At 40.0% G+C, this 20,354-nt stretch overlaps 3 protein-coding genes across 3 annotated transcripts in view; all 3 read left to right on the top strand.

The window, feature by feature from the left end:
* Window positions 1-66: 66 nt before the first annotated feature.
* ndufa4b (NDUFA4 mitochondrial complex associated b) lies at window positions 67-2,052 on the top strand. The gene is made up of 4 exons (XM_010772652.1): window positions 67-225; window positions 1,258-1,346; window positions 1,551-1,611; window positions 1,748-2,052. The coding sequence occupies exons 1-4, from the start codon at window positions 184-186 to the stop codon at window positions 1,802-1,804; spliced, it is 249 nt and encodes an 82-aa protein (XP_010770954.1). The 5' UTR covers window positions 67-183; the 3' UTR covers window positions 1,805-2,052.
* Window positions 2,053-6,208: 4,156 nt separating this feature from the next.
* Window positions 6,209-13,292, top strand: cenpt (centromere protein T). The gene is made up of 14 exons (XM_010772675.1): window positions 6,209-6,530; window positions 7,114-7,237; window positions 7,309-7,453; window positions 7,542-7,626; window positions 7,830-7,960; window positions 8,165-8,213; window positions 8,331-8,458; window positions 9,357-9,587; window positions 9,630-10,691; window positions 11,093-11,344; window positions 11,428-11,506; window positions 11,668-11,838; window positions 11,958-12,062; window positions 12,919-13,292. The coding sequence occupies exons 1-14, from the start codon at window positions 6,445-6,447 to the stop codon at window positions 13,043-13,045; spliced, it is 2,775 nt and encodes a 924-aa protein (XP_010770977.1). The 5' UTR covers window positions 6,209-6,444; the 3' UTR covers window positions 13,046-13,292.
* Window positions 13,293-14,192: 900 nt separating this feature from the next.
* The window catches only part of LOC104946769 (speckle-type POZ protein), a 17,572-nt gene continuing 11,410 nt past the window's right edge, over window positions 14,193-20,354 (top strand). The window contains exon 1 of the mRNA XM_010772650.1: window positions 14,193-14,281. The gene's annotated coding sequence lies outside the window, so the exon portion shown is untranslated. The remainder of the gene's footprint in view (window positions 14,282-20,354) is intronic.

The following is a 20,354-nucleotide window of genomic DNA, read 5'->3' as shown; positions in this document are numbered from 1 at the left end:
AGGGGAGTTTTCTTTAAGAGCTGCAGTTGCTGTACCACACTTGATCCACATTGCGGAAGGGTACACATTATACAGCTGTTAGCGGTGCATTGTGGGACTGTCTGACTGTGGAGGAGCTGCTCTGCTGTAGCGCGCGTTTCTCTTCATAGATATTCACTTCAGACTGCCAGAAGATTCACCGGCATGTTGGGGGTCATCGCCAAACAGCTCAAGAGCCACCCTGCTGTGAGTCCTGAACATGTTTATTTTATTATTATTTATTTATTTATTACATGAGATCGATAACGCAAGATCGAGCCGGTGACATTGAACGAGGTTTTGAGGACGAGATGATCGCGCATGCTTCCCAAAAACCGCACCTCATCAAGCCATCATTTTTATTCTTAAGTTATTGATATATTACCTGAGTTATACAACATTTTGGGGTTTTATCATACATTACCAGGCAAATTATGATCTATGACTGCATGAATGTAAAATCTATCGTGGCAGATTTGAGGAGGAAGTGGACGATAAAGGCAATAAAACACCAATAAAATTACTTTGTAATCGATTTTTTCCCCCGATCATGATTTTTTTTGCATTAATAATATTGATCTTAATTTCTCATCACAACATTCCGTTTATTGGGCTATCCTCATTTAAAGGCGTTGTACATGTTTAGAGCAAATTCCCATTAAAACAGGAGCTATCGTTTTAATTGTTGTTAAAAGTACCAAATCTCTTTTCCCTATATGGTATATCGGTGTGGGTCGATGTACGCATGTGCAAAGCCATGTATGCAGTTCTGTACGGCACGTACACAGTGCAGTGTGACCCCCTGGCATATTGCCAGTGCAATGCATGTCTGATTATCCAAGGGCACCCGGTTCGCTTTACGGCAGAGTCCATATTAATAATCCACAGGGTGCCACCATGTTTGTCCTTTAAACAGTGTCAGATTTCCACTTCACTATGTAAATGCTCTTTTATTTTCACTGAGAAGGCAAGGATGGGAGGGGATTATACATAGGCCTATATAGAAAGTGAAATATTATCTAAGTGGTTAGTGATATGCAATGCAAACAACCAGCCTATGAGATTATTCTATTATACTGTACTTATAAACTGTACTCTCACTTGTTATCTTTCCTTATGAAACCGAATACGAGTAGATGATTTACAGAATATCGTTATTTCTTGTTGTGAGGGTTTGTTCCACAAATGATGTTATAAATAGTATGTGTGTGATTACATTTTCTGGTCCTTGCCCCACAGCTCATCCCCCTCTTCATCTTCATCGGTGGCGGGGCGACCATGAGCATTATGTACCTGAGTCGGCTGGCTCTGAGAAACCCTGATGTCTCGTAAGTCTCTATCACGTCTAATAAATGACACAACTACAGACATAGTGTTTTCTCAAGGACTTAGTTAGCTCTTTTATGTGTGTGTTTTCAATACAATCTCTGGTGATGTTAAAAAGTCACATAAAAGAGTTAGCTCTTTTATGTGTGTGTTTTCAATACAATCTCTGATGATGTTAAAAAGTTTTTATATTGTTTTGTTCTCAGATGGGATCGCAAGAACAACCCCGAGCCCTGGAACAACATGAAGCCTAATCAGCAGTACAAAGTATACACCTTTATTTACGTTTTGCATAAATTACGAAGGCCTCTTTGGTTAGATTTAATCCATAGTCCATATTGTTTCTGTTTTCTTGCTTCCAAGTCCATATTGCCGCCCTCACACATTTGTTTTTTATTTGCAGCTCTTCGCAGTTAACATGGACTACTCCAAGCTGAAGAAGGAAGGGCCTGATTTCTAAATCTTCACTTCCCTGCTGACATTATCGTCAGTGTTAAAAGCTGTTGCACTTTTTGCCAAATCCAAAAACAAACCCATGACACAGAACGAAGGTTGAATCGTTTGAACTCATTCAGTCATTTTCAGTGTGAAGGGGGAAAGGGATCATCTTATCAATTACTATATGAATAAAACAGGCAACCACCTGTTATACTAATTGATGAATTTATTTTTGATGTTGTGTTGATAATTAAAACTATTTAAATCTCTCTTGAATGTGTATTTCTTTTAAGTACACAGCTGCTTTGACAATAGGCACACTATAGTTACATCCTCAGGGTTTCATAAGGAGATGATTATATTTGTATTACTAATTCAGGGGAAATCCAGTCATTTCCTGTCATGTATTGTGGTTTTTTAGTCTGAATACATCCATGATGGACAGCAGTGTAGAAACTGCAGCTGCTTTGATTTCATGAGGTTACTGTCGTCCATGTCAGTGACACTACAGCAAGTCAGATGTGGAGACCACCACTGAGTCTGTTTTTGATTAACCCTGTTTATTTTGTATGGTTTGCTACATTAGGACATTTTTACATTTCCCACACAGATGTATCTTTTTCTAAAAATAGCATTGAAGTCATTTTGTTTTCCAAATGTTAAAGGTAGGTAATTCACTTCAGAAACACTTTTGTTATATTCCATGGAATGCTCTTAACATCCCGATAGCAATGAATATATTAAATGCTTTGACAATAAATATATACAAATATTTCATCTGTGGAAGCCGTGGCGCTGGAAAAAGCAAGTCCAATTATTTGCCCCGGGCCGCGGCAGATAACTGGATGGCCTACCTGCCTGTCAGCCTTCCATCTCATGCCCTCATTCGTTCGTGTGTTGGAGGAGGGTCTCTGTAAGGAAGTCTGAAGGAAAGGCAGATTTTTTTTCGGTTGTGTACTTTCAAATTCGAGCTTACTCGAGCTGGTTTCTCCATTCTTACCTACCCCACCTTTAACACTCCGATACGACCTGTTAACTGCGGACATACTGACAAAGACCAAAACACAAGCAGAACTAGACATGCACATTTCTTGTTCACCAATAATCAACTATTAATTATTTTAATTTAAGGCAATTCACTCTGCTTAAAGTTACTAACATTTAAGCTTCTAAAAACACAGTGCCACAGTTTTGGCTTTTTTTCATCATTTTCAGTAAGAGCTGATCATCTTCCTGTTTCTATCACCATTAGCTGTTATTTATTTTTCCAGCCAGCAGAGTGTGCTGTTAGCGTAACACATTGAAATAGCCTTTTTAGTATTCATTTTATTTAGCAGCAGGAATATAAACAGAACAAGACCAGAAAGTAACATACTAAAATTGAGGACAGAATGAATTAACCCAATGTTTGGAATGATGCTACACCACCATATTGTCGAAATCCACTTTATTGTCAATCTCCTGTGTGTGTGATACAGACCGAGATCGAAATGCTGTTGCTTACAATCCCGAATGAAATGTTAAATATATAAAAAATATATGTAGCTGAATATACATACATAATACACCTGTACACCCACTTTTGTATTCATCCAAAAAATCCACAAGAGATCTTATTAAAAACTTTTTCAAATGTTCCCCTTTTCCTATAACAGTATTTCCATTATTAATAATGTTTTGTTTTTTTTGAAAATGTAGTTTTCTTATTTATCCACTAGTCAGCGGTAATGCAACGTCTTGATGGCAACCATGTATGCACGAACGATTCACCAGTTGTAAGTGTGACCAAAAGGCTGAGAGCAAAGTGAAGCAAGCCGAAAATGGACATTGTGGGTTTGTTGTTAATGGAGACAGCAGTTTAGAGGCCCTTGTTCTTCCATCAAATTCATCCAGGGACACAGTGCAGACAGACAATGCTGCTGCTGATGAGGGACCATCCTCTGGAGACTTTTGCCCCATGTGTCAGATGCCTTTTTCCATTTTGGTGGTACAGACTCAAAGATGGCATGTTGCTGAATGTCTTGAAACCTCCAGACACACATGCAAAGGTACAGATATCCATATATCATATAAAAAACATGACCACCAGCAGCTTCCTCATCAGAAACCATTGATCAAATAACTACGTCTATATTATATCTATTCTTATTTGACACACCTTTCCTCCTGCATTCAGGGGAACACATGTAGTTGTCAATTGTAGGCGGGGGGAAAATATATATATTATTCAACACACCTGTTTTTAAATGTAACTATTGCAAACTGATAACTGGCAGCCTGGTGCAGTTACATGACTTATTTGAACGCTGCAGTAAGTCTGGCAGGCAGGTCACAGCCACATAAACACATGATAAAGAGGAACAAAGAAGCTGGGCTGGTATGAGGGCAGCAGGATCTAATAAGCAGGTGTGTGATGCAGGTCAGGTGGAGGGCACAAAGGGAAAGGCAGAGGAATGAATAGAGACAAAGGAACAAACTGGTGACAACTCAGGAGATAGTTTTATAGATTCACCTAACGAAATGATACATTGACAATAAATATTGCACCATATCCATTGAAATTCCCCTACACTTTGGCATATGTGATGTATCTTTGTGTCTCTTTCAGGCACTTTATTTACTGGACATGAGTAAAGTTTCAATTTTGAGAACATTATTTAGTTTCAGATACATCCTGCCTGGTTAATACACAGATTTAATTCCCCCTAGTTTGTAAAAATAGGGCTTTTGTTCAACATGTCAAGTCTCAAGCCCAATTTAAGAAAACCTGGACTACATTTATTTATTTATTTTTAGAAAGCTCCCTTGAGACACAGCTGAATTTATGTGATGAGTAAACTGATATATAAAATCAGGCACTTTTTGAGTATAAGTATTGTCCCAAAAAATTATCAGAATTTGCACGTGCTGTTGCTTTTGAATTACCATTAATACTCTGTTGATAAGTCTGTCTACATGTTCTTCTTTTCACACAGAATGTCCAGATGGCCTCCAGTGCTGCTCCACCATTCCTAACCATTATAATAAATGTAACCACACCGTCCTGGCCCAATGTCGAGCAAACGGTGACACAGCCCTCCTCAGTCTGTCCCAACAGGCAGGGACCAGCAGGGGGACAGGCCTCAGCTGTCTCNCATTTTTATTTTGTAATCATCTCGCGACCCCCACTTTAGGAACCCCTGCTCTGCATCAATCTGGTGCACTTTGAGAGCAACATTAAGAGATCTATGGATCTATGTGCTCTTTGCTTGATTCATGCCTTCCCAGTCCCTTCTCACGTACAAGAGCATGGCGCCAGTTGTTGTAGCCAGTTGTGGTGAAGGCATCTGACTTACTTGAACCGAAATGTCTACATCTTTTTTACATGAATATTCAAGCCAATATCTGTTTTGAAACCATGAGCTGCGTGCAATGAGCGCCTTACCCCACTGCACAGGCGAGTTGGGTACTTTTTTAAATATACTGTACCTGGGCAGGCTCTGTTTTGCCGAGGTCCTCTGGCACTTGTGGGCCAACGAGGTGGCATTGTTTGGGGCAACGAAGACGGCTGCAGCTGCTCCGCCTCCGTGGGCGAGGCGGGCAAAGCCGGCGAGTCGGGCGTTAGTGTCCACGACAGTGACCGCGGGTAATGTAATGTCCCCATGATCTGAACTGTTATTACCTGCAGTATATGCAGTGTTACTTCATGCGATAAGGGCTGGTTGTTTTAACCATGTTCTGATGTCCACCATTGACTGCTGTGTAAGCACCTTACAGATGATGAACGCGCAGCAGCACAGGTCACGCGCACCTGACATAATAACGTTACCGTTGGAATTGACCAAATAAATGCAGCAGACAATGTTATTTAACCACAATTACAATTCATTTCTTCTTATTATTATTACTACTATTATTATTATTATTATTATTATTATTATTGTTATTATATGTAATATTTTTCACTTTTCATTTTTTTCACTTTTCATTTTTCAAATTAGGGTGCATAACGACTCAACTGAGGGCGCAATGCACCCTTATGCACCCCCGTAGAACCGGGCCTGTAATCAGAGACAATACATCACGTATTTAGCTGTCCGGAATATACCAGACAAAGAACAACATAACATTAAGGACATGGATTTCAAGTCAATATTCGCAAGTAACTCAAGAAATGAAGTTAACAAACTCATCTTCAAATTTCTCAAAAACACTGGTCTGAAGCTTTATATACAGTATCTGAAGACAAAGATTTAACATGAAGATTCAATAAATCAACAGTAGGTGGCGATAATGCTCCAAGTGGTTGCGACTCGCCATTAAAGCAAAGAAGAAGAAGAAGAAGAAGAAGAACTACGCTTTAGATGTAAAAGAAGAAGAAACTCATCATCTCGCGATATTTCACTTGAAAATAACGCGGGACAGTGTGAAGAGTAAATCCGTTGAAACCACATAAGAAACAACATTAGACAGTCAACACATGTTTAATTAGACAAGCTGTGTGTTAATTGAGGCGGTATTTAGCTCAACGCCGTTTGTTAGACTGGTTTTATTTATATAGAGCCGAGCCGCAGCTTAACAAGGTTTATTCTACTGTTTACCGTGGACAACGTTCGTTAGCTAAACTGAGCTAAACAGCTGACCGTCTGGGAGAAAAACAAAAATAACCGGCTCTGTTTCTAAATGGATCCAGCGGAGAACCTTTCTCCCCGGGTCCTGCTGACCCAAATTCTCAGCACCGAGACACCAAGGACCCCCTTCACCCACAGGTACTTCACCTTAACCCTCACTAAATTTGTATGGAAATAACTAACGAAGTCTGTTATTATTGTTTCAAGCTTTGAATATGAACGCTAGCTCTGATAAATGCTAACGTTATTCCTCCCATAACTAGCTTAGTAAGAAAAGATAAGGTGGTTTTCGTAACACCAGCATGTTAAAACAAGGAAGCCTCAATTATTTAATACCCTGTATGGAAATAATTATAATAACCACAATATTATCCGATCTATCCAAAGATGCACATGATTTCCTCTGTAGATCAGCATGGATTTACTATTTTGTTATCAAAGTTGTGCTTGTTTTCAATTCAAACGTGATTTATTTTTATTTTACAGGGAATAATTTACATTATATACAAAGTCTTGTTTTACCTACCCAAGATCTTCCCCCTTTTCAGCTTTTGAAACATATATATAAACTATTTAACACGCAAGTATGATTTTTCTACAATGTCATTCAAATCACCTTCATGATTTCAAGTGTTTATTGTAAAAATAATGTTTCTTTTTTTAATCATACTTAAATTAAGGATTTTAAAACTATAATAATATTGATCTCTCTTGTCTTAAGTGCCTCTCAACAACTGAGTGCCAGCACGACCAGGAGGAGCAGCAGTCGACTGAGAAACAAAGATGCTGTTCCCCAAACCCCAAAGGCCATCCTAAAACACAGCCAGATACACAAACTACGGGAGGTGAGGAAGGCCGGCAGAGCTTGTGCTGATCATGGACATTCTTAAGGTTGACTTATTGAACTTCTTTCCAGAGTATATCCAGGAAATCCCAGAATGCCACGAGAAGGGTCGCTCGCTCAGTCTCATTCAGATTGAGTAACAAGCCTGCAGTAAACTCAATGCTGTTGGAGGATGGAGAGACACCGAGGCACATACTCAAGAACATCCTGCAGACAGGTATGTGCATGGCATGGTTTTATTCACACCTAATTTTCCAGCTGATTGCGGCCCTTTTTTTAATCGTCTAATCTTTTATGTGATTCAGAGCCTGCGAGTACGCCTGTGGTTCATGGGAGGGCCGCGTCAGATGGGCGACAGTCATCTTCAGCCGACTCGAGTAAGGGTCGCAGGTGAGTTGTGTAAGGGAAATTGCACATTGCTGACATTTGGGATGACCAGGATGATTATTTCAAATGTTTTACTTTTTCAGTCCAAAGCTGATAAAAACATCCACCCTGATCTTCTCTCTCTTCAGCAACATTGACAGTTTGTATGCTACCGGCTGACATTTGTTGTGTTGTGTGTAACAGGTTAGTATTTGCTTCACTTTCAGTATTGAGCTGTCAGGGTTGGATTTGCCTGATTTAACTATTGGTGCAGCGAGTACCCAAAAAAGACTGAACAGGAAGAGACATCTGAGCTTTGATGTATCGGCTTTTGAAAAACGTCTTGATGCCGGGCCAGGTAAGGTTCAAGCAACACCTGAATAGTGGTGTAAAGTACGATCCTAAGGTTGTTGTTGAATTGACAGATTTCCAATAGGGTTGGATTGAACTAAGTATACTCCTGCTACAAGAATTAGATGATGATGTAGAAACATATGAACTATGAGAACACTTGTGTATTTTATTAATGTCTTGGTTTTATGATGAATGCTTGTGCTTACAGATCTGAATGAAAATAAAGAAACAGAACAATCATCTCTTACTTTGTCAAGGTAAATAACAAACTTCAAAGTTGTGTCGTTTTTTTATGCATATAAAAAGTTACATTGCTTTTTAAAATGTTAATAAGTGAATATATAACTAAGCGGTCTCTCCATTCTGTTTTGCAGTCCCACTCTAAAAACCCCCTTTGTGGAAGTTCAGACTGAGAGAAGAGGCCTGCGGAGAAGAGCTTTACTACGCCGTAGAATCTCAGTGGCAGGATTTGACGCTGCTGTAGATAGACGGTCAATGGAAGGTGATTACAATGAAAAAAACACTCTTTGTAACTACTCAAAAATGTACCTTTTAGATCAATCTGCTAATATATCCGTTAAAAAAAACAAGTTAACTTAAAGGTAGGGTGGGTAAGAATGGAGAAACCAGCTCGAGTGCGCTAGAATTAGAAACTACGCAGCCGGAACAAACCTGCCCCTTCCTTCAGACTTCCTTACAGAGCCACTCCTCCAACACACACGCGCACATGACCAATGAGGGCACGAGATAAGCTTGTGCACAGATGGAAGGCTGACAGGCAGGTAGGCCATCCAGTTATTTTAGCCGGGCCGGCTAAAATGATTGGTCATGCTTTTTACAGCGCCACGGCTTCCACAGATGACATTTCTTTATGTATTTATTGTCAAAGCATTTCATGTATTATTGTTTGCTATCGGGATGTTAAGAGCATTCCTTGGAATATAACAAAAAGTGTTTCTGAAGTGAATTACCTACCCCACCTTTAATGTTAATGAATTAAATTGCTGACCATTTAGGCTTTAAAGTGTCAATAACAATGAAAGAACCCACTAGTTTTACCCAGAGTATATTTTTATTCTAATATGTCTCAAAATGTGTCATACATTTTTTTATATATATTATTTTACAGAAAAATTAAATAGACTAATGTTTGAACACAAGGCCAATTCACATCTAAATTTGGCTCTCAAGAATATTTCGACCAGGTATACAGTATGTACATTTAGAACTAAAGCCCAGTTACATGAGCAAGCAGGAGGAAGGGAGCCGATAGCTGTTTTACGAAGGGAGGCTCAACTAGTGGCGTATCAATAACAATATTGTAGGTTATTTGCAAGTACTGTCGCTAGGGATGCTACTGATAACTCATTTGTAGTTTTCCCTCTCTTCTTGTCACCCAGGAGAGACGAGCCGGTGGAGTCTCAGTAAGACCACCTCCTCTGAGGGCTTCACTCTTGGCCTCAGCAAACTCTGTGACACTGACATCACGTCCGACATCATCCACTGTGACAAGGCGCTCTGCGCCCAGCCCGGCGCCATGACCGACAATTTATCAATAGCCGCATCTCGGGACAACCCGACGGTGAGGGTGGAGGAGGAGGAGGAGGAGGATCAGATGGAGGAGGAGGAGGTGGAGCAGGATCAGATGGAGGAGGAGGAGGAGGAGAAGGAGGAGGAGGATCAGATGGAGGTGGAGCAGGATCAGATGGAGGAGGTCGAGGAGGATCAGATGGAGGTGGAGCTGGGGAAAGAGAAGTCAGTGAATGCATTCCCAACTGAGGGGGGGGCGGAACCTCAAAATGGAAGTTTGACTGCATCTATATCTCAAAGGGAGGAAGAGAAGAACACGGGTGATGATCAAATGAAAGATAATGCAACTGTGGCCGAGGAAGAGGCAGGTGGAGCTGAATCCCTGGATACCGTTAGGGAGGAAGAGGAGAACAATGTAGAAGCTCCAACAGAGGAGGAAGGTGAAGCTGATTCTCAAAATGCTGCAGTCCGGTCTCTGTCTGAGGAAGAGGAGGCTGCAGCAGACACTCAAACTGAAGAGGAAGAAGTTGTACCAGACACTCAAACTGAAGAGGAGGCTGCAGCAGAGTCTCAAACTGAAGAAGAACAAGATGGAGTTGATTGGCAGGCTGAAGAGGATGTTGTACCAGACACTCAAACTGCAGAGGAAGAAGTTGCACCAGACACTCAAACTGAAGAGGAGGCTGCAGCAGAGTCTCAAACTGAAGAAGAACAAGATGGAGTTGATTGGCAGGCTGAAGAGGATGTTGTACCAGACACTCAAACTGCAGAGGAAGAAGTTGAAGGTGACTCTCAAACTGAAGAACAAGATGGAGTTGATTCCGAGCCTGAAGAGGTTGCAGAGGCCGCGTCTCAGTCTGAGGAAGAGGAGGCTGCACCAGACTCTCAAGAAGCTGCAGTTGATATTGAATCTGAAGAGGATGCAGCAAAGTCTCTGTCTGAGGAAGAGGAGGAGACTGCAGATGATCAAAGTGAACAAGAGGTTCCTGCAGAGGAAGAGGAAGAGGAAGAGGAGGACGATTTGGCTGATTCTCAACCTGAAGACAAGCATGATGGGAAGCCGTCGGAGGAAGATGCCGAGCAGCCGTCGGAAGAGGAAGAGCAAAACCTGGAGCACACCAGCAGAAGGGCTCCTCGCTCTGAGGGTCCCCTCGTCGTGCCCGTCACTGAGGCAGCGGGAGACTTGGACGACGCCACAGAGGAAGGTGAGGACGTCCAAATATTGAATCTCTTTTGACATGCTTTCTACATGAGAAGCTGCAAGTCAGCACATTTAAAACATACTCAAGCAAGAGCTGACTGAGCTGCATCCAGACCCCAATAGATTCCTCTTATTATGATTTTTTTATTTCTTTATATCTAATTAATTATTAATACATTTTTCAAATTGTCACATTACTTATCTTTGTCCTTTTTTATATTTAAAAAATCATGAATATATTTTTGCTTTTGTATTTTAAGTATGTCTGAAGGGTCAAACATGTGTTGGGACAAATTTGGGGAATAAAAGGGGGAAAAGTTTAAATAAAATGCAGCCGTTTTCCTCTCGGGGCTGCGTGTCAGAGTATTTTAAAGTTCAATGTTTAACAGCTTTGTTTGCGTTCAGGATGGTCTGACGGTAAGTCTAAAATACCAAGCAGCCTGCACATGGGAAGCCCTGAAACACACGCTTCCTACATGGACGGCGACCTTGGCACTGATAAAGAAACCTCCTTTCATCTTATGGAGCTGGCGAATGATACCAAAGACAGGCCCCTGAATGACAAATCACCTGAAGAAGCTGCTGAGGAGGAGGAGGAAGAGGAGGAGGAGGAGGAGGAGGAGGACGAGGACGAGGACGAGGAGGAGGACAGTGATGGTTAGTCTTTGTTAGTGTTTCATTTATTGAAAGTCAATTGTGAATAGAGGTCAAATGTGTTTTTTGTTTTCCAAAATCTTCAGCGATCCCAAGCAAGACCCCAGCTTTTGTCAGACAGAAAATGAGCTTTTTTCAGCCCAAACCTCAGAATATTCAAGCAAGGTAAGTTGCATTTTATGCTACAATCTAATTTAAAAAAATTAAAACTGGGCTTTTACATCATAGCATATAGAATGTCAGTTGTATAGTTTTTAACTGACTTAAAGTTATTGTATGTTTATCATCTACTATGTTACTGACTTTATATTTATGTATTATGTCAGCAGTAGGACAGGGGAAGCTATTCCTGTTCCTAAACCAAAGCCAGTGAGAAAGAAGAGGAAAGGGCCGGCTAAAAAGCAGACTGACCTTCCTAAGAGCTACCTGATGGAGGTGTTCAAACACTTCGCCAAAACCAAAGTCTCTCCAGATGTGTACCCTGTCCTAAACGATATGTAAGTAATATAAGGTTGCCTTTAATTCAATAATATTGCACTGTCATGTGTTTAGGACACCATGGATTTCTACCATTTACAGTACACACTAGCTTCATTTTATTTCATGTTTTTACCAGAATGGATAAATACTTCGACCGACTGGCGGAGGACTTGGAGACATATGCCTTTCATGCAAAGAGAAAAACCATAGAGGTTGACGATGCTGAACTTCTGTTGAGAAGGTAAGTGTGATTTGTGCTTATCTGTGCAAGGACAACACTAATGACTTGGGGATCAGTCGTTTTGAAAGATAAAAACAAATATATTTGCTATGGTCACCAGCAGTGAATGTTTGCCATGTCTTGAAGAAGATTCAACTTTATTGTCATCACATAGTACAGGTATTAGTGACGAAACGGTTCCTCTGCATTTGACCCATCCTAGTGTTAGGAGCAGTGTGCTGCCATTATGAACGGCGCCCGGGGAGCAGTGTAGGGAACGGTGCCTTGCTCAGGGACACCTCGGTAGCACTTGAACTGGTGACCTTCCAGTTGCCAAGCCAAGTCCCTATGGACTTTTTTTTGCCTATTTGTTGGCAATTTAAGCACAAATCAAACACATTCTACCCTAATGGTGTGTTTTTGGAAAACATGAACAGTTATTTAACCTTTGGTTTTTGCAAAAAGCTTTAATAAAAGAGTTACGTTCGTAACACAGACCAGAGACATCAGGGTCAATGATCAAATGAAATGCCTTTTCAGATAACAATAATTCATGATGGCCGACAGTTGAAACCAAAACAAAATGGTGACAAGTACAAAGCAAAAAGTAATTAATACAATGCTTTCAGAATGATTTTGGACAACTATTATGTAGAAATTAATACTGTAGCAAAAAATAAAATAAAAAACACTGGATAATACCGACCTCTAGATGGCAGACTCTGACTCCACGTTTAGTCTGAAGTAACAGACACGAGACGGTGCCCCCACAGATGGAATCAAATTCTGTGGGAAACACTGAACAGTATACCTAAACAATTTCTGACACTTTAGTCATTTTACTTAGATTTAACTGAACCATTTTTTTGTTTTTCAGGCAGGGACATGTGACTGACACGGTCCCAGTGGAAGTGCTGATTGAAAAATATCTTCGTATGGAACAGCGCAAACTCCTCATCCCCATAGCAACCAGCGGAAATGTTGTTATTCCTAAAAAGCGGTGATGAATGTGTTCTATACTTCTAGATTTTATTTTGTACTTTTACATTTTACTTCACTGCCTTTGATTTGGACAATTGAGGTCTCCGTGAAATGTTAATCAGAGTATTAAAATGTCTGTAAATGTGTAAATATGTCTTGACAAGAATTTTTGTTATGTATACTTTTTTCTTTGGAAGCATTGGCTTGTTGAAAAAAGTTCATTTTCTGTCTTTGTTGACCCTTGTGAATAAATAAATTCAGTGAATCACACGTTTTATCTGTATGAAAACCAGTAATGATGCATGTGGAGCCCATGTGAGGTGTTGTGATAGCATTTAAAATTGTGCATTTACAGAATCACCAGGCTTTGGATAAAAGGGTTTTGTAGTTTGGCTTGTTTGGGAATATATTGGAAAAGAAAGGCACCATTTTCTTTTCAGAGGGATTTCTTATCCCTGGCAGGTCATACTGTCCTGTGCGTTTTCTAGATTGGGCGAATTAATTACAACTAACCCGTATCACGATCGGGGGAACTGGTTCATTATTTCAAAGATCGAGGTTGCCTACCAGCTAGATAAATAATAAAACCTCACCCACTCGACACAAGGTTGAAGATGTATTAACGACCTTCAGTGTGAACCAATAAATCTAGAGAGTGATTCCATCTACATCATAATTAAATGAAATCTTTTAATAGTCTACACTTGTTAATCTTGGTGTGCTGGGTGTTTGAATTAACATAACATAGATATAACTAAGTTTTGTTTTATTTCTTACAATCAGGCAAAGAAGAGAAGAAATATGGAGAGAAACCCCCACACACACTTTAGAATCAGTAATACTTCATTTGTCCCACAGGCAGCATGGAAATGTACAGTGCCGGTGAAAGGCAAAAATAAAACTATTAAATAAAGATGCAAAAACACTTATACCATGGTAAAACAATAAGGAACATAATTAATAAAGAAATGAACAAGCCAACTAATAATAACTAGTAAACATAAATATAATGTTTTGTGTTTATTGGTCACAAAGGCAGTCTTTCTATGGGTATGTATATATAATAAGATTTGTGTGTTGATTTTTACATACATACACATTACATACTGTAAATTTCTCCTTTAATTCGTGGACTGTTAATTTACTCCGAGACAGCAGGGGTCGCTCTTTGTGAGACTTCATGTCAGCCAGTTAGCATGCTAGCAATCAACAACAGAATATCCCGGACAACTAGCGTCTTAATTTAACCCAACACAAAGGTAAGCCTTTCCCTAAATAAAACAACAAGCACTGACATGTCGATTTAAGACTTAAAAAGAAAGAATTAAAGCTCTTATGTCGTATTTTTAATTGCAGTTATTTCGACAATTTCCCCGACCGTTTTGTTTGGCTTAGGTTAGCTGCATGCTAACTAGCTCGATCAGTTAGCTCTCGTGCTATCGTCAGAGTGTCTGGATTACTCACAGTATTTTTTTATTTTGAAATGTAACATAACTTTTCATCACTGTATAGGATTTATTTTTCAGTATGAGCACACGGGTGTTCAAACCAAGCGTTAGTCAAGAAAACAATTTAGAGTATGCTACCTTTTCGATAATCTGTATTGTTAGACGGTTAACTACCTGCTACTGTCACCGCCTACTGTAACTGATTCTCCAGCATCGTCTGCTACAACTTGAACTCTTAATAAAACACAATGAAGATGGCTTTGTTTAAATGTTATGTATAGTTGTTAATATGCCATTTAAAAAAAATGTATGACATATATTTGGTTAATAGATAAATGTCAGGAACAAGAGGATTTGCGTCCTAAGCCTTTTATCATACTTTTTTTTAGAGCTGCTTCTGTGGATGATTTAAAGTAGTATGTTGAGTTTTAGAAGTGCTTTGGTTGGTATGATCTGTTTTCTCAATCTGCTCAGAAACAGTCATTCATAGTTGTCATTTACAATCAGAGGTGGAAGAATTACTAATATATTGTACCAGAGTGTAGGAATACTCTGTTGCAAGTAAAAGTCTTGCATTCAAAATGTTACTCAAGTAAAAGTACAAAAGTGTTGGCATCAAAATATACTGAAAATACCAAACATAAAAGTACTCATTATACAAGATTTCCCTCTGAATTGTAGTGGGGTAGATGTACAAAGTAGTAAAAAAATGGAAATACTTAAGTAAAGTGCAAGTACAATACTTGAGTAAATCTACTTTGTTACTTTACAACATTGACTGTAATTGATGGGTATGTTTTGAGTTTTACAAGTGCTTATTTTGTTCTGGTCTGTTTTGTCAATCTGCTCAGAAACTGTTTGAACTAAAAAAGTTAGGTGTGACAAGGGTCTGAAATTGTCTGAGCATTTCTTTTTTGCTCGCAATTGTATTGTCCGCCGTGCCACCTATGAAATCTAGCCTATGTGGAATGATTTATTATAGTAGTAGTATTTAGTAACCACTATCTCTTTAGTACCAGAACGTTTACATAATATGACCTGACATACTTACCACCTGGCGCTAATTTAATTCCCTAGGTGTGACTTGTACACAATATTAATGACTCAACACCACAGCAATTATATCACTTCTGTTGTTGGCACTGAAAGCAGATGTTCTCTCACGCTGCTGGTGAGCACACCAGACAGTTTATCCAACTTTACACAAAATGTTTCGCTGTTGTTTTGGTGGCGCTACCTTTATATTGTGTAGTGATGCATTTGTACAGTATCTGTGAGGCAACACTTGGCTTTCTTGCAGCACTTGGAATCTCTACTTGTCTTTTTGCTACATTTCTTTCCTTATATTAAAAGTCAAAGTGCTGCCCCACAGCAGATTTAAAAGGGTCTTAGACCAATTTTTTTTCTGGCTTTGCCCTCCAGATATACTGAGTATACACAACTCGGTTTAGCTGAGTTCACTTAAAGTGTGATGACTTCGAGTAAAATCCACTGCGTTTGCACAGTTATTCTACAGTGTAAAAAATAAAAGTGTTTTAGTCACAAACTTTATTTAATCCCTAGTATGTTAAATGTTCCGTACTAGAACCTGATGTCTGAGCAATAAAGAGCAAGTGAATAACGTATAATTAAGGAATTTAAAAAAATTACAAAATGATTGAGTTTTTAATCATTATGGCATCTTTCTTACAGATAATCTCCTGTAGAACATTCCTCAAAAAGCAATACTGTTGAAGCATGATGAAGCTTAAATGAACTTAAATATATGGTTTCTCCACTTCCCCCCCTTAGACCTCATTTAAACCTTTAATGATGGGACTACTTGTAGTGTTTTGCAGCATGCAGGGGGTTCTGCCCTTAGGGGTCAACATGTCAAGTTTAAGTGTTTGTAATGGTGTGAGCCAGGTGACTGGACACATTAGAAATGCATTGAGGTCACTCCTGCCTTTAACCTCCCGTGCCTGGCCGAGTGAGGAGGGTTTTAAGGAGGAAGTACAGGGAGGAGGTGAAGCCTGGTAGCTAATGCTTTTCTGCCCGCTCAAATCCCCTGCAATGTAATTGTGGTTCTGCACAAAGTCAGGGATGAGAGCGAGGCAAGCTGATCGCTGGAGCAAAATCAATACTTCATACCTTTTCTGAGATTGAGTTTTTAGGAAAGGATGAGCACCATGACCGAGAGCAGAATATGAAATCGCTCCCACAGAGGCCCAACACGCGCTCTGCAATCGATCCCCAGTCCCTGTACCAATTATAGTTTTAAGGTTTGTCTGTGGCTTACTGTAGTCCTCAAAGACCAACGCTTTGGAAGTAGACATTGTGTTCACTGACACTTCGACAAGGGTTGCAATTTTTTGTATCCCCTTTGGAAATTGCCGCCTGAAAGGCCTTCATACCTCTAGTGTTTAATTTGGAGCAGAGATTGGTTTCTCCTTTCTTTTGGTCAGGGGGACTGAAGCTCAGGAAAAAAAGCATCGTGGTCATTAACTGCCATCTCATGTATCATATGTGTACAGATACATACATTCATTCATTTTAATTCATAGATTGACTTAAATACCAAAATATCTATGATCTGCTTGGCCACTTTAATTGTACAAACACTGCTGTGAAGTTCAGGCTGGTTTGTCTTCACATGATGAAGGTGGGAAAGTGTTTTACTAGGATTGTGATGATCAAACGGTCCATGGATTGTTTACCTTTCCTCTGCCATCTACTAGATCTTGAATACACATTTATGAGTAAGTCTTTCTGTCTGTTATATGATGACTTTTGATTGCATCCCTTTACTTAAAAAAAACCTTGCTGTGATTACTGCCGACACAGATAGTCAATATTAGTGTATAAATAGTCTGGTGAAAGTTCAGTAACAACTATAACAAATAATCGCGCTGCTTTTGACCTGTGCTGATGGTAGTTTATGTTTTTGGAAAGTGGAGTCTTTGATAGACACATCTACCAGAGTTTGGTTAATGTATGTTCTTTCAAATTGAAAGACAAGAAAACAACTTTTTAATTTGGGATCATTTATTGGCTGGTTAATTTGGTTGCCTTGCTGAGGAGTTGGAGGTGTGCAGCTTTGTGTTGCATCTCTTTATCTAACAATTGTTCCAATACTCTGTTGCAAAAATGAAAGCTGAAAGTTTAACACTGTCAACAACTGAAGAGAATGACCATAGTCCTGTTTTTAATTGACATACATTGCCTGTCCTTCTATCTTCTTCACAGTAAAACCACCTCTTATCCTGCCAGTCTTTATGCTTTTAGCGTGAACAACAGCAGCAGCAGAAGTTATGGCAGTAACCAAATACAGCTGACACAGTGTAACGAGAATACACAGAGTATAACTGTGAGGCTGCTATCAATGTCATAACATCCCACTGGATTACATGCATACATAGTTTTCTTGAGAATCTGCCATGCTCCAGTTGGCAATCTGAATACAACACAACCTCTGCCACAACAAATAATATCTACAATATTGAGATATCGTTTCTGACTGTAAACACTTCGGATAGGGCAGAAAAATAGGGTTTAATTTTATGACATTTTAAGGATTATTCCTTTGCGCTCTATGGCAGATATGTCCAGCTATTTCACTATTCAAATCTGTGTTTGTTTCACATCTCAGTGCATGGTATTTCCGGAGGAAGCAGTCGTGTGCCGGGAGTGTTTCAATACAGCGTCATCAGAGTCCACCTGTCCACGAACCTGTATTTGATTTCTCTCTCATACCTCTGCTGGATTTTCTTTTGTCCCCATCCGACCACTTTGTGTGGCAATTTATCTCTGCGAGTGGTTCCTCAGACGGTGGCCCATCTTTCATTCGCCACCTGTTTTTCCATTTGGCCTCTCTATCATATTCTTTTTCGTTCCCTATAATCCCCTTACTTTATCTTCGTCTCAGTCCATCTTGCTACTGTTTTACAATGAAGAACAATCGGTGGTTCTCCTATATAGACCATTTTTAAACTGGGCGGAACAAAGCTTCATTAAAAGTAGGGATGTCCCGATCACCTTTTTTTGCTCCCGATCCGATTCCGATCATTTGATTTTGACAATTTGCCGATACCGATTTTTCCCGATCCGATCTTTATGCAATGCATTAAGAGAAAAAAAAGAAAAAAAGCGTTCAAGTTGTCCCTTAAGGTTATTTTTTTATTTAAATTGGATATTCTATCCAACATGGATATAGCTTCTTTCTTTCACAGCAGCATTGGATCAGTTCAGTTGTGCAGCATTGGATCAAAACAAAATAAAGCTTATCAGTACTCGTTAGCTTACTGCTACAATTAGACACTGCGCCCTGCCCACTCTGTTGCCAGATTTGAGAGAAATAAGCAACCAGGTCTATGAAAACAAGCCCCAAAGAAGCAACACATACATGATGTTGTGTAATTTGAAACCAAAACTAAGGCCTCAGGATGACTTTAAGACTTGAACATGGTCATTTTTGTTTTGTAACAATTAATAATAAAAAAAAAAGCATTTAAAAAAAATAATAAAAATCCCGATCCCCGATTTTTTTCTCCCGATTCCGATCTTTTGAAAATCACGTGATCGGCTCCAATCCCCGATCACGTGATCGGATCGGGACATCTCTAATCTAAACATGTGCATGCCGGAAGAAGACCTTTCAACGCTGGTTTGTGCTCAACAAGTATCAAAGGAAGAAGGAAGGGAATTCCTGAATGGAAAGCTGAAAACTGAAACACTAAAAGTCTCCCCCTCCCTCCTCAAACTCGCTGACAGTCATAGAAACGGAGGAAGGGTTAGCTCCCTGAGCACGGCTAAGCCTTGTACAAATGATGCCAGTGTAAGGCCTGCTGTAGTGCTGAAGAGATAAGCCACTGATACCAAATGTTGGGGGAGAGACTGAGTCCAACAATTGGAGACTAATAGCCACTTATCGGCTAAAAAGTAAATCACGAATCAAAGATTTAATCTGGCTCTGATGTTTGGTTGAAAACGTTGATTTGCAAATGGGAATAAGAGACTTTCTGATTGACAACGCGGCGCTTTCCCTCGGACGATAATATCGTTATCGGCAAACATGACTGGTAGATTCTCTAAATGAAGCAAAAGAGGGACGGAGCAAAAGAAAGAGTGACACTGCACAAAGCTGCTGAAAACCGGAGAAGGGGAAAGAAGGTTTCAACAGTTTTACAAATGCAATAGTGGTGGATCCTGTATCCTGTGATCCTGGCAGAGCAACAGTGAGAGCGTCTGGATGGGCTGGAGGCTTTCTCTGCTGCCTCTCATTTAATTACAACACAGAGCTGCAGGATTAGACCGGGGCCTGTGTTCACAGCCTCATACTGGCACTGCCTCTCTCCTCTCTCCCCCAAAGCTCTCGCCTTTCTGTTTTCTGGAATTATCTCCCGTCTTTTTCCTTTTTAATATCTTCCCCACTTGTCTTCTCTATCCTTTTTCTCTTTCCGACTGTTTCTCTGATGAAATCTTCTCTTTGTTTAAGCTTTCCCGACGAGTTCTGCAGTCACCATCCTCTCCTCGCTGCTCTCCCCCCTCTAATCCTCCCATCCTGTTTTTGCCGGAATTTCATCTGCGATGCAGACACATCTTTATCTCTGTCTCAAACACATGTTTACTCTTGATTATAAAGAGACAACTGTGAATCCTTTAAGTGACAAAGTTGTGAGCGGGGCATGTGTTTGCTTGAAAATATTTGTGCATGTGTTGAAGTGTGTGATTGTGACGAAATGGAGAGTGTGAGCTACGCGTTAATGTGTGTGTTAGTTTTCGAGGTGTTTGTGCCCCGGCGGTCTCTGCAGACTACGATGGCACACTGCCTGGGCAAGTCTACACACACACACACACACACACACACACACACACACACACACACACAGAGACTCGACCAAGGCAC

Source organism: Notothenia coriiceps, unplaced genomic scaffold (genome assembly GCF_000735185.1).
Source record: "Notothenia coriiceps isolate Sejong01 unplaced genomic scaffold, NC01 NC01_scaffold00011594, whole genome shotgun sequence".
Classification (NCBI taxonomy): Eukaryota; Metazoa; Chordata; class Actinopteri; order Perciformes; family Nototheniidae; genus Notothenia; species Notothenia coriiceps.
The sequence above is the reverse complement of the archived record's forward strand: the minus strand, read 5'-3'. Positions and strand labels throughout refer to the sequence as shown.